Source organism: Notothenia coriiceps, unplaced genomic scaffold (genome assembly GCF_000735185.1).
Source record: "Notothenia coriiceps isolate Sejong01 unplaced genomic scaffold, NC01 NC01_scaffold00024667, whole genome shotgun sequence".
In the NCBI taxonomy this organism is placed as follows: Eukaryota; Metazoa; Chordata; class Actinopteri; order Perciformes; family Nototheniidae; genus Notothenia; species Notothenia coriiceps.
The window spans coordinates 9146892-9159747 of record NW_011357368.1 but is presented as its reverse complement, the minus strand read 5'-3'; the positions used below and the strand labels follow the sequence as shown (position 1 = coordinate 9159747).

The following is a 12856-nucleotide window of genomic DNA, read 5'->3' as shown; positions in this document are numbered from 1 at the left end:
GGGACATTCACATTCTGGTGAACACAAACCAACTGTGAAATATAGCTTGCATTAACATAATTGGATGCATGAATCAATGTATTTTCATTAAAACAATCAAATCTCCTTTCAAAATCTCACATGTTTTGCCCCAATCACCTCAGAAACAGATATCACAGTTCTTAGAACTAGAAAATAATCACCTGGATATACTTTTGATTCATTAGGCATTCAATTCCTTCAAGACTAAACGATCAACATAGGATAATAAGGAACTACGGGTCATTTTAAAAATGTTATGGCCCTAATTAATGTTAATCACAATAGTAACTTCTCTCTATTGTCTTCGTACTGTGCTGTTAAATGGAATTTGTATACCATTGTACACCATTTCCTTCAGTAAACAAATCGGGCTGACAAAAATAAATACCTGTATGTTTTAATTTTTACTCATAATTTATATACAGTACATACATATTTTTCGTTATGTTCACCTTCGTTTTGTACCGGTGTCCCGAAACTCTTAATAGTTAATGTAAACTCTCAAGTTAGATATTATTATAAACTATTTCTTTACCAACATTTGGAAAATGAATAAATGACATTGGTACATACAGTAATTTATTTGCTGATACAAACTATAGAGCAGCTGTAGAGCAGCAATAAGGGGTAATTGTATCCACATAGAAAAAATCAATGCTCACTCAATGTTTATAAAATATGACACTTTATAAATATATGAAAAGAATAGTTAATATACCCGCATTCAGGAATTATACACTTCACTCCTCATTACTGCTTGTTGACTAGTTGTAAAGTAGTATTGAATAAATGCTGGACAATTGGTTATTGAGTTCCCAGGAAAAAGTCTCTTTGGTAAAGCATTTTTGTCCTGCAAACTCAAATCACTGTAAATTGTAATTCTACCAGCACACATTAATAATCATCATGGGTACACATTACATACAAATATATCAATACCAAGAGAAAATAGTCTTAATTTATCTCAGTTGCAGAACCAGCATTGTCAAAATAAAGTGTACGGTGAGGTAAACATTTACGTATTATAATTTCATATGAGGAATGTGAAATGACATCTACAGGGTCATGCCATAATGCCAAAGCTTGAGCCGTGAGTTAATTATTCACTTTCAGAAGTGAAAATGCATTAAAAAGTCAAAAAAAGAAAGACATCTGCATCCTTTACAGGATAAAAACTTCAGTTAAAATCATAAAAGGTTGGATGTTATCCATGAAGTCCACAACCTTTTCAAGGGTCCTCAAGCCAAACTGCCATTCAGGCAGTTTTAAGTCTGTCTTTATCTTTATTATGCAGGATATTCAAATCCTCTTGAAAAATCTGCGTTCAGTCTTAATTATGCTGTGACAGTTTCCCAATAGAATAATTACTGTCACTCAGACCACATGTAGGTAAGTAGATCTGAAGTCTGTTCCAAGTGCGTTTTTAGCGTTGCATTTGTAAATGCCAGAGTGCATTAGCATAGGGTTCTGTATGACCAAACTGCCCTCCTCTGTCATGTAAATCCCTCCTTGCACTGCAAACCGGTTATGTGGAGCTAGCGTTGTGCGTCCAGGCAACGTCCATGAAATATCCGGCTTGGGAATACCAGACGCAACACAGTTTAACTTCACTGGGGTTCCCCGGTTGACTCTAGTGATTGAGGTCAGCGTATTGGTGACACGTGGGGGGAAAACCATAACAGCCACTGGGTAGGATAGCGTTGACGAACCAAAAGAGTTGAACGCTTTACAGGTGTATGTTCCTCTGTCAAAGGTGGCAACATGCCTGAGTTGGAGGGTACCATTGGTAAGAAAAGATACTCGGCCAATCGTTTGAGGTTTGTCCAAAACAAGACCATTAGGGAGGGTCCATGTGATGGTTGCCTGCGGCCAGCCATCCACCGTGCAGGGTAGGTTGAGATTTAGACCGTAAGTAATCTTCATCCCACCTGCAAAAGTAAAATTATAACAGTAAGTTAATATCCTGCCAGAATTGATTGATAAAAAAAAAATCAATGCAACATGAACAGATTTCCAATCAGTTCTTCATATGCTTTCAGGGTGTTTTCAAACCTGCGTTGTTTGATTTCATTTGATTGACTTGGTTTGATACACTTGGAACAATCTGAAAACACAAATGATCCTTGTGTGTGGGTCTAAAACAATGGCACCAAGACCCTTTAAAGACAGTGGTCTCATACCAGTCAAAAAAGTACTCTTGAGCAGTTTGTTAGTGATTGGAATTTTGGAAGAAGGAACCCTTCTTCGGGCTTTATCGATTTAAGACACATTGTTAAATGTCCTCATGTGACTTTGAGTGATGCGTTTTGGTTAATGTCTAAACTAAGTGGAATGCAACAAGTTACCAACCCTTCTAGTGATTTGATCTAAACAGTAGATTTGAAAACACCTTTAGTTTATTGACAAAGCTAAGGAGTATTTTGCTTCCTTAATTTAAGATAAAAAGCATACCTGGGGTTCCCCTGATCAATGGCTTTCTTCCCGCCTCCAGCGCATAACGTTTCTCTGCCTGTCCTGCCACATTTTTTGCCAGGCACCGGTATACTCCCTTATCACTTGCAACCGGATGAGAGATCTGTAGAGTTCCGTTACCCAGATGATGTGTGAAGCGTTGGAGTTTAACACCAGGGGCTAACATTGTCCCGTTGGGTAGAACCCATGCAAATTCCGGGTGTGGCTTGCCACGAGCAGGGCACTCCAGGAAGAACGCCCTTGTGTCTTGCTTTATTGGTAAGATTTCAATATTGGGAAAAGCAAAACTTGGTTTCTCTGCTATTGATGCCACATCTAACTCAACCAAAAGTGAGGCTTCACCCAGATTGTTTTTAGCAAAACATGTGTACCTTCCTTCATCTGCTTTCCTCACTCCTCTCAGCTCCAAGCTCCCATTCCGGTGGACTTGGAAGCGCCCGCCTAGGTACAGTGATGGGAGCGAATGGCCATAAGGAGTTACCCATGATACTCTTGGTTCGGGTTTTCCTTCCACTCTGCAATCAAGGTGAGCGGTTTGGTAAGAAACTGCCAAAACCTTTGTGGTGCTCCTCCCTTTCATGCCATTGATAAAGGGTTCCTGGAGTTCAACTTCAAGTTTCATGTTTTTAACATCATCCCCAGCAGAATTGCGTGCAACACATGCATATTTGCCTTCATCTGCCATTTTAACTTTTTTCACCACTAACGTCCCGTCGTCCGTGATTTGATATCTATCTGATGAGATAGATATCAAAACATTTCTTGGTGAGATCCACATGATTTTTGGAGTAGGTTCACCAGTTGCCAGACAACTAAATTTTGCCGATTCGCCTAACTTTACTGTAACCAGTGATTGGGATTTCAACCCAATTGTCGGGGCATTCGGTCCCACCTTGACGCTAACTTTTCTTTCGTCCTTGCCCAGTTTGTTCTTGGCATAACAGGTATAGTCACCCTCATCTCTCTTGCCCATTTGCTGTAGAAGTAAAGTTCCATTGCCAAAGATAACATAGCGGCGGTTGCGATATCCGCTGTCATCCGATTGAAGGGCATTGTTAATTAAAGTTCCATCTGGAAGGCTCCATGTAACTTCTGGATCAGGGAGGCCTGTTGCAACACAGTCCACCTAAAAAAAAAGCAAAGCAGGTAAAATTAGTGGAGGAAGTAGTTGATTTAATTTAAACTCTTAAATCTTTGCTGTAAGTTTGTTTATGGTTGATTTTGAATTGTTCTTGAATGTAAGAAATGTATGCCATATATTAACAATAAAGTAACTGAAATTAAATAATTGTTTCGTGATATGCTTTATCATTGTTTACCGTGTTTTATTTACATGTTAAGCTGCTAAAATCAATAAATGGTGGCCCTTAAAGAAACAATGAAAATGTTATGTAAATGAGACCATTGTCTTATCATGACATCAAATGTATTACTATTTGCATCAACTATAAAATATAGAAAAACTAAAGAATACCCTTTAAAACACAGGTGTTGGACCTGGCCTATCAAACATTAAAAGATTTCCAAAATCTACCTGGAAATTCTCTCCAAAGGTGACCCTGGTCTGTGCAGTCCTCACATGTTCGATTTTGGGAGGGGTCATAATAACCTCCACCTGAAAAATGTAAATACATTGAGAAATACAAGCAAATACATTTTTCAAATACAGATACAAATCTATGAGCACTTGCCTGTGAAATATAAAGAGAAAATTAGACATTAAAATCCTATTATTAACAAACCCTGTGGACAGCCACATATTTGGCTCTTACAGTTCAACAGTGACTTTGTCAATCATAAATGAAGCACTGACTAAAGGCCTTCCTCAGCCAGAAAGGAAAAAAAGAATAGTGGATCAGAGTTGGCAGGGAAATAAAGGTGCCTGAAGATCTTATGTGTCCTGTTCATACCTGGAACAGCTCCATATCCTCCCCATTGGGCCGCTGAAAGACACACAGATAATTTCCACCATCCAGCTCTGTTAGCTGAAGTATCCTCAGTGTCCCATTACGGAAAACTTTAATTGGTCTCTCTGGACTGCGGGGAGATGGGGAAGAGAATCGAGGTTGAACAAAAGCAGTCAGTGAAGTTATATGGAAACTAAAACCAATGTATTTATTTATAACAAAGTCAGTAGTGAACTGATTCACAAATTTGCAAAAATAAGTTACCTATATCGGTGTTCGATGATGGTTTTGGAGGGAAGCTGCCAGTAGGTCCCTCTTGTGGATCCGGTAGACTCTGGACAGTGGAGGTAGACTGCAGAACCGTACATAGCCGAGACAGAGTGCTGTCGGGAAGGCACACCATGTCGTTGGGTTGTTGGAGGGATGGGGAGAGGAGAAGGCTGGCGTGAGAAGGAAGGGAGATCGGACCTCACCACCAGCTGGATCACTCTTTTGGCCATGCCAACAGCATTAGTGGCCAAACACTCGTAACTGTGGAAGATTTTACATTACACTGGTGAAAACCTAGATCAACAGTCAGAGAAGAACATTTGAAATGGCCCTGAAAACTTTGACTAACTTTTTTTTTAATGAAAATCCATTAATAGTTGTCAAAACAAAACAATTAAACGGTAAACTTGGGGAAGCGCCATTGAAAACTTAAAATTAGATCACTAAGACAGGATTTATTTCCTCGGGACTATGATAGTGTATACAAAATGTAATGGCATCCGATCCAATACTTCAGTCTTGACCAAATTGCCAATCGTACTGCTAAAAGTAATATTACAGAAGTAGCGTATGATATTTTCATGCCTGTAAACTTTCATTCCAATTGATGTTATTGGCATGTTTCTCCCTTTTATCAGTTTTAAATTATATTTGACTAGGTTTAATGAACACATTCTGATGTAGCGAGGTGCGTCAACTAAAACCTTGTATTTGTATATTGTAGGTACAATTAATTACCAGTGCAGAGACATACCTCCCAGCATCAGCTGGCGAAACATTCTTCACATACAGTGTCCCATTGGGGAAGACAAAGAGCCTGCGTCCAAGATACTGTGTTGGCTTAACATGGACTCCAGCTGGCAGCATCCATTTCAGAGCAGGCACTGGTTCGCCCTTTACAGTGCAGTGGACATACACACTCCTGCCTGGTAAATGGGATTGTATTAGTTTAGATAAATCTTGCGGACATTTTATTGTCTTTTACAAGCCATATAATGAGGAAAATCTCCTGTTATTGGAGATGTAAAAGTTTTTACTATACCTGGCTGAATGATCACAGTATCCATTCCTCCTTCACTGATGCTTGGAGGCAGGGCTGCCACATGGAGATGGTAAGTGATTGTATCAGCACCTGCTGCATTGCTTGCAATACACTTATAGTCCCCTTTGCTGGAGAAATTTAGAGAATGAATTTGAAGTGTTCCATTTTGAAGCAGCGACAGGGAAGAAAGGGGAGTGCCAACAGTCCCAACTTCACGTACAAACGTCCTGTCTGGAAGAATCCAGGAAATCTGGGCAGGTGGTTTTCCCGAAGCGAAACAGTCAAGATTCATATTTTTCCCTAGGTAAACTGCTACCTCTGTGGACGCCGGCTGCCGGATCTTGGGTGCCTCGGTCTGGACAGCTAGGGTGATGACCAAGCGATCTGATCCAAAGCTGTTCTGGGCTGTGCAGAGGTACTGGCCTCTATCCTGGAGCTGGATGTTTTTTATAACAAAAGTTCCATTTTTTAAGACTTCAAAACGAGGACCATGCTTGGTGTTGGCTGGGATTGTGGCACCTGAGAGGAAAATATAAATGATAAAGATAAAATGGGACAGGGGAGTTTTTAATTATGATTCATGTTTTTCAGGACTGATCGTGCCACATATCAGTTTCTGGCCTTCTCCAATGACTTTTTCACTCTTTCTCCATTACCTGTAGAGACTTTGGTCCATGCGATGTTGGGTTCAGGGTTCCCGGTTGCTTTGCAGGACAGAAACACATCACTCTCAGCCAGTACTGACATACTAGCTGTGGTTACCGTGGTAATATGGGGCTTCAGCCCACCACTTCCAGAACCAAGAATCCATGGGAAAGGAGGTGCAGCTGTGGGCCGACGAGAGTTGAACCGGCCTGCTACAAAGACACATTTAAACACAAAATAATCCCTTATCACATTATCAAAATATACTCAAATAAACTGCTTACTTTCCTTAATAAATTCATTGCCTATATCTTTTTCAATGGTGCATCTACCTCCAACAGGCCATTGACCTCCATACAGAACTCCAGGGGTGGTGGGGTGGTAAGAACGAGGGGTTGGACTGAAACCATAGAATGATGATGATGAAGATTTAGCTGGGTTCAAAGGTTGCTGCTTGTAATTGTGATAGCTAGTGCGAGGTTTGGGTGTCACCATCCTCCCCAGCTGTATGATTCGATCGAGCTGAGCCTGGAAAAATCAAAATGTAATTTACTATAGTTTTAAATATTATCGTATTACCCATTTTGAAAATAGATCCCATCTCTTAGAGCTGGTTTATTGTCAATGCCATCATTAGCAATTGTCCTGTGTTCTAAAAGCACTGAGGAACATTTAAATGCAGATAAAATGATATTGTGTACACACAACACCACCCATCTCATCTTAACTCATCATACTTGTCTGTATCTGTTCCTCAGCCTTGACAGAAACAGTTGATCTCTGTTTTGTGTCCTTCCATCCACATCATGATTTTGTTGATGATGATGTGACACATGAGGATAAGCGGCTATAACTCTGGAGTTTCCCATTGTTCCAAACACTGTCGGTGTGGGCTTCGCTGTTTCAGCTGTGATCTCGGGTCGGTTGGTTACAAAGGGGATGTGAGCCCAAGGATGGGGGAGAAACCAGGGTCGTTGTGTTGGCACTAGGTGTGACCCTGTACCTACAAAAGACAAATTGATGAAATATCCAACAACACAAACTGTCAACCCTACATAAAATTTGCTTTTGTTAAGTAAAGGAACTAGTCAAATCAATACAATGACGTAAGGATAACACCTCATTTCAAAACAGTTTTTAATAAATAAATCATTACACAGCAGCTGTATTTACCTTGCCTTGGATAGGGAAATGGTCTTTGACCAGGCCAGGAAGGGTAGTAGGGGTTTTGATGATGATGATGATTATGATGATGGGTTGAAGGCCAGCGGGAGGTAGGGGGGACTCTGGGAGGCTGGGAATGTCTGCCTGGGTTTACCTCCCCTTGTCCTCCCGTATGTCTCTCTTTGTTTGAGTGTGTCCTGGAAGTAGAAGTTTGCGTTCCTCCCTGTTTGTTCTGATGGAGCCAAGGGTGAACTGGCTCCATTATTGGGAAACTAGGCTTTGTATTTGGCTTAGCTACCTCTTTATCCTCTTTTTGTGTAACTTCTTCTCTTGTTCTGTCACTGGTTGATTGTGATGTAATGACCTTGGAAGATGAAGTTCTTGTTTCGGTTGGTGTATGTTGTTCCGGTAAAGGTTGAGGGTTAGGTCTTGTTCTAGGTTGCGAGGTTAACTGGATACTACCCCTTCTATTGTAGCTCTGTGACACCCACTCCTTTTCAGATTTTTTTTCGTCTTCCTCAAAGCTTTCAGAGTCTAGTTTCTGTTTTCCTTGTCCTACCGTTACTGGCATCTCCTTCCTTTCAGTCTCTCGATTAAGCTCTTTGTCATGGCTGGTCTTTTCTTCAGTCTGAGTTCTGATCCTCTGTCTCTCAGATTCTTTGAGATTTACAATATTGTCCTCCTTTTCTTCAACAGCCCCTTGAGTTGGATGAGAGGTACCATTAAGAGTTGGAGTAACAATTGTCTTTGGATTAGGTGGAGAGCTACCTATATCTTTTTCTATGGCTGGCAGTAATGTGGTCTGGCTACTGTCAACATAATGGGTGGTATGAGGGGGTTCAGTGTTTAAATCTTCCTTGGCATCAAAACTACCACTGTCCTTTTCATTATATTCATAGTAATCACTTTCATCTTCCTCTGTTTGATACTCAGCAGATAGGGTTTCTGGGTTTTCCACTGTGGCTGGAACAGGTGTTGTTGTCGCTGCAGTAGTAGTAGTGGTGGTAGTAGTAGTGGTAGTAGTAGTCGTGGTTGTTGTTGTTGTTGTGGTGGTTGTTGGTGAGGTGGTTGTTGGTGTGGTGGTGGTGGTGGTTGTTGGTGTGGTGGTTGTTGTCGGGGAGTCTGTGGTTTGAGGCTTGTTTGTTTGATGGTAGAAGGGTTGTCCGTGGGGGCGTACTCTCCTCATTGGGGGTTTTCTACGTCTATAAGGAGGCCTTCTCCTGTTTGACTGATCAGGAACAACGTGGTTCCTTCTCCCCTCTCCCGAGTGCTTATTTTCGGACTCACCGACCGGCTGAGGAGTTCTAACAACAGGAGGGTGTGTGACAGCTTCTGGTTTTTCTGTGATTGCACCAACAGGGTGTGGGGTTGGTTCTCTATAACTGGGTGGTGGTTGTGGTAAAACTTCAGACAAACTTTCAGATGTTTCAGAATTATCTCCTTTCTTATTTATATGATAGGCTTCCGTCATAGCATTTGTGTTGATGGGGAACCGGGTTATCTTTATCCTATTAGCAGAAGGGGTGGTAGCAATTGTTTTAGCAGTTGTTGTCGTTGGTATAAACTGACTTGTTTGGAAAGTTTCAGTGCTTGGCTCTGGTAGCGACGGCTCTGTGGGAAGGGCAACACTTGGTTTAGCATTAGCTTTAGCAAGTATCTCCGCCCAACGATTTGGATCTAGTTCCTTAACAGATTTATTCGGTTTTCTCTTTGAATCTTTACTTAGTTTCCTTTTTGAAAGCCCATTAGGATTCCTCTGCTGTGGTCCGACCTTCTTTGGCAACTGTGTAGCAAATGGATGTGTAATTTCCTGGTAATCTGCCCCTGAACCTTCTACCTCCTCCAAGTCAACTGGCAACACCTTCTTCTCTGTTACAGTTTGTACTTTAGACCTGGCAGATGCTTTTACTCCTGTGACCTCCACCATGTGTGATAGCATGTCAACCCCATACAGATTTGAGGTCAAGCAGGTGTATTCCCCTGCATCTTCTTGTGTCAACCTCCTTACCACCAAAGTCCCATTTTCCTTCACTTCTGTTCGTTTTGTCTGCTGCGTGGGGAGAAGTATTTGATTTTTGGGTAGGTACCACATAGTTTGACTGGGCAGGACTGAGGTCACCTCACAAGGAAGGGTAAAAGATTTACCATTTTCAACTACAATCTTCTGACCATTGAAAGCAGTGGGGCTGAGCAAGAGTTCTTTGATGGTGAGCCTCAGAGGCATCAAGTCCACACCAGCTTTGGTTCTGACCATACAATGGTAAAGGCCTGAGTCAGACTGTGTGACATTTAAAATCACAAGTTCCCCTCTTTCAGAAACTTCCATTTTATCAGTTGCATCTTCCAGAACGGACAAATCTGGAAGGATCCACTCCAATTTCATCTCTGGATCTGAAGTGACAACATTGCACTCCAAGAGAACCTTCGTACCCTCAAGAGCAGTTTTGACCCGCCCTCCTGTCCCTCTGCGAATGAGAGCCCAGGACACAGCAAGGTCATTCTCATCTATCAACCCTCTGTGGCTATTGATGTTCTTGGTAATAACTGTTGTGAAATCCATCACCAATTTCTTGGTTGTTGTCTGCTGTCTGTTAAGCCTCAAGGTCACTCTGGGTTGAAGCAACCAGGAAGGTTCTGCTACCAAATACCCTTTCAATTCTGTAAAATACGGGGAATTTTCATTTACAGCTTGCACGTATTGATAGGTTACTCTGCTTGCATTCCCTCTTAGTTGACCTCTCTCCAAGATAGCAGGGCTTTCATAGTAATATGCAACCAATTGCCATAGATCTTGCAACGTCTCTCGATCAATCTCGCACTCAAGGACAGTCACCAGTGACACATTGACTGATAACTCCCCAGGTAATTGTGGATTTACTGTCCAAGACATGGGTGAACTGTCTCCAGGATGTCGCACGTTACATGCCACATGAGCACTGTTTCCATGGCTGTCAGAGAGAACAAAAGTCAGATGTCCTAAAGGCTTTTCAAAGTCTCGAATGTAGGGGATGTCCGGCTCTGCTTCAGATTCAGCCCACAGAGGATTGTCCCATTTTTTTAGAGCAGAGCGAAGATCTGGCCGTTCACAGGTAAGCTTGTCTGGGGTCAGTTCCAGCAAAGAAGTCTCATTCAGGGGTTGAGGAGAGGAGCACTGAGGACAAATCTCACTGGTGCCCCGTTCTTTCTTGCACTTTAATACGCCTGGGAGAAAGAGGCAGAGAAAAGTAGAGAGGGAAAAAAATGGCAGGATGATAAGAAACATTGCAAACAGTCTAAAGAATTGGAGGGAAAGGCAAAGAAAGAAAAAGGTAATGAGCAAAATGGAGTAAAGGACAATTTTTAGAATTATGATGGATTGGAGATAATAAAAGAACGGGGACAGGAAAAATTAAGATACAATTGTATCTCTTCATGGTTTTGAGTTCAGTAAAGGTTCATGCAGTCCATAGTACATTTCTGGTTACAACCATTTATTTTCAGATGTAGCAGGTCATGAACAACATGATGTATTATAAACTGTTCTGTTGATACAAACAAAAAGCTTATGGGACTTGTTACAAGTAACATCAAAAATAAAAGACAAAGCACCTGCCTAATAAAATACTTTGAATCAGGAAGACGGATAGGGAAAAAATAATCAATAAAAACGTTTTTCTTGACTGCATGTAGATCAAATACACTTTGGCGAATGTAGCTGTGTCCTTCACATGTATAGCAGAAGCTTGAAGGCCGACATGCAATATTGTCTGCCAGTACTTTTTTCTATTTCTGCTCAAAAACATGTGTCTGAAGCACAGAGCCGTTTTTTTTTTGCGCATGTTCTTAATATATAAATACGTTACAACCAGTTACAAGTTATCTGTCTTGACCCTTAATGATTTAGCATTTACACTAGAGTTCATTTTAAGGTAAAAATAGTTTGATGTGGCTTTTTTGCCTTTATAGAAGCCAAGTAAAGGCGCTCAGTTGTTTGCAACAGCAGGAAGGTTGAAAAAGTAAATGTTTGCAAGTTATTTATATCAACCTAAAAGTGATAATATATTAGTCTTGTTTTCACAAACTTGTTCACGCTTCCTCACTCGGACAAGTACATGTTTTAATGATGCTTAATTTTATATAATATAAAAAGGGGTTTGCAAATAAACCTTTACTGTTTTGCTTCATTCTCTGTGCTATGATAAAGTTATTACAGTCGCATTAGTTAGTGTTTTTTTGCCGGCAAACCATTGATAAACTACTTACCCAGAATTTAATCAACAAGCTCACTAAAATAGCAACACATTGAGGAAAATAGTGGCAATTTGAAGTCTTCAATACTCACATATTTTATTCAGGAGTTGGTGGAGACTAAAACTGAGTTGAAAGGGCAATCTATATAAAGTGGCCACAAAAACAAGTCCACATTACTTTTATAATGAGATAATATGCTAATGTTTTGTTTTCAGCTTGTTGTTCTTGTCAGGGTGGCTAAGAAATTCATTAATGACACCAATGACATTTTTCACTTTCCCTCTACGAACCTTTAATATGTTTAGTCTTTTGTCATCTAGTTTGGATCAAACTTCCAAGCACCACAGTAATAAAGGAGTAGGAAATAGTGTTCCAGCAAACAAACTGGATTGAAGCATCTTTACCGTCATGTGTGGAGCTCCATTCTACCAGCCACTGTAGCTGGCAGTCGCAGGTCCAGGGATTGCCATGTAGAGAGAGGAGCTCCAGCCTTGGAGCTGTCTTCAGTGCTTCGGCAGGGAGCTGCTCCAACAGATTATCTGACAGGTGTAAGTGTCTGAGACAAAAACAGTATATCATGTTCTTTACTTTTTGGTCTACAGGGTGACACTGGGATAGTGCATTGTGAAGAAGGCAGGGAAACATCTACTGTAGAATCCATAAGGTAAAAGGTACAATACGATCAATCTTTAAAATATGAGCAATTTGTTGAATCTATGGATCTTCTTATTAAGAACATGCAAACTGAAGTTTGTGGTGCCTCAAATGTTGAACTACAATACATACAGTATTCATAGAAATATCCAGTCATATTATTTCTTACTTGAGTCCTGAGGTCCAAAAGCTTCCTAGTATTGAAACTGTTATGAAGGTTTGAGGATGGATCTCTTTGAGAAGGTTCCCCTCCAGCTGCAGGAGTTTTAGGGAAGTCAGGCCAGAGAAGGAGTATGGCTCTATGAAGTCAATGAGGTTGTGGTCCAGGTGGAGACGGATCAAACTAACAAGGCCCTCAAACAGACCGGGGCTCACGGATGTTAGCTTGTTGTAACTCAACTTCATGATCTGGGGGGGAAAAAAACTGTTAGTGTTATACTGACTTTAAAGC

The 12856-nt window shown here is 40.9% G+C and overlaps 1 protein-coding gene across 1 annotated transcript in view; it reads right to left on the bottom strand.

Annotated features, from left to right (window-relative positions):
- Window positions 1-451: 451 nt before the first annotated feature.
- Window positions 452-12856, bottom strand: part of LOC104955358 (matrix-remodeling-associated protein 5) — a 29683-nt gene continuing 17278 nt past the window's right edge. Inside the window, exons 5-17 of the mRNA XM_010782688.1 lie at window positions 12575-12813; window positions 12156-12307; window positions 7531-10722; window positions 7095-7360; window positions 6690-6885; window positions 6369-6569; window positions 5713-6231; window positions 5425-5596; window positions 4665-4931; window positions 4404-4530; window positions 4028-4108; window positions 2473-3619; window positions 452-1949 (exon numbers count right to left, since the gene is read on the bottom strand). Of these exons, the coding sequence (XP_010780990.1) occupies window positions 1396-1949; window positions 2473-3619; window positions 4028-4108; window positions 4404-4530; window positions 4665-4931; window positions 5425-5596; window positions 5713-6231; window positions 6369-6569; window positions 6690-6885; window positions 7095-7360; window positions 7531-10722; window positions 12156-12307; window positions 12575-12813 (7113 nt within the window). The 3' untranslated portion in view covers window positions 452-1395. The remainder of the gene's footprint in view (window positions 1950-2472; window positions 3620-4027; window positions 4109-4403; window positions 4531-4664; window positions 4932-5424; window positions 5597-5712; window positions 6232-6368; window positions 6570-6689; window positions 6886-7094; window positions 7361-7530; window positions 10723-12155; window positions 12308-12574; window positions 12814-12856) is intronic.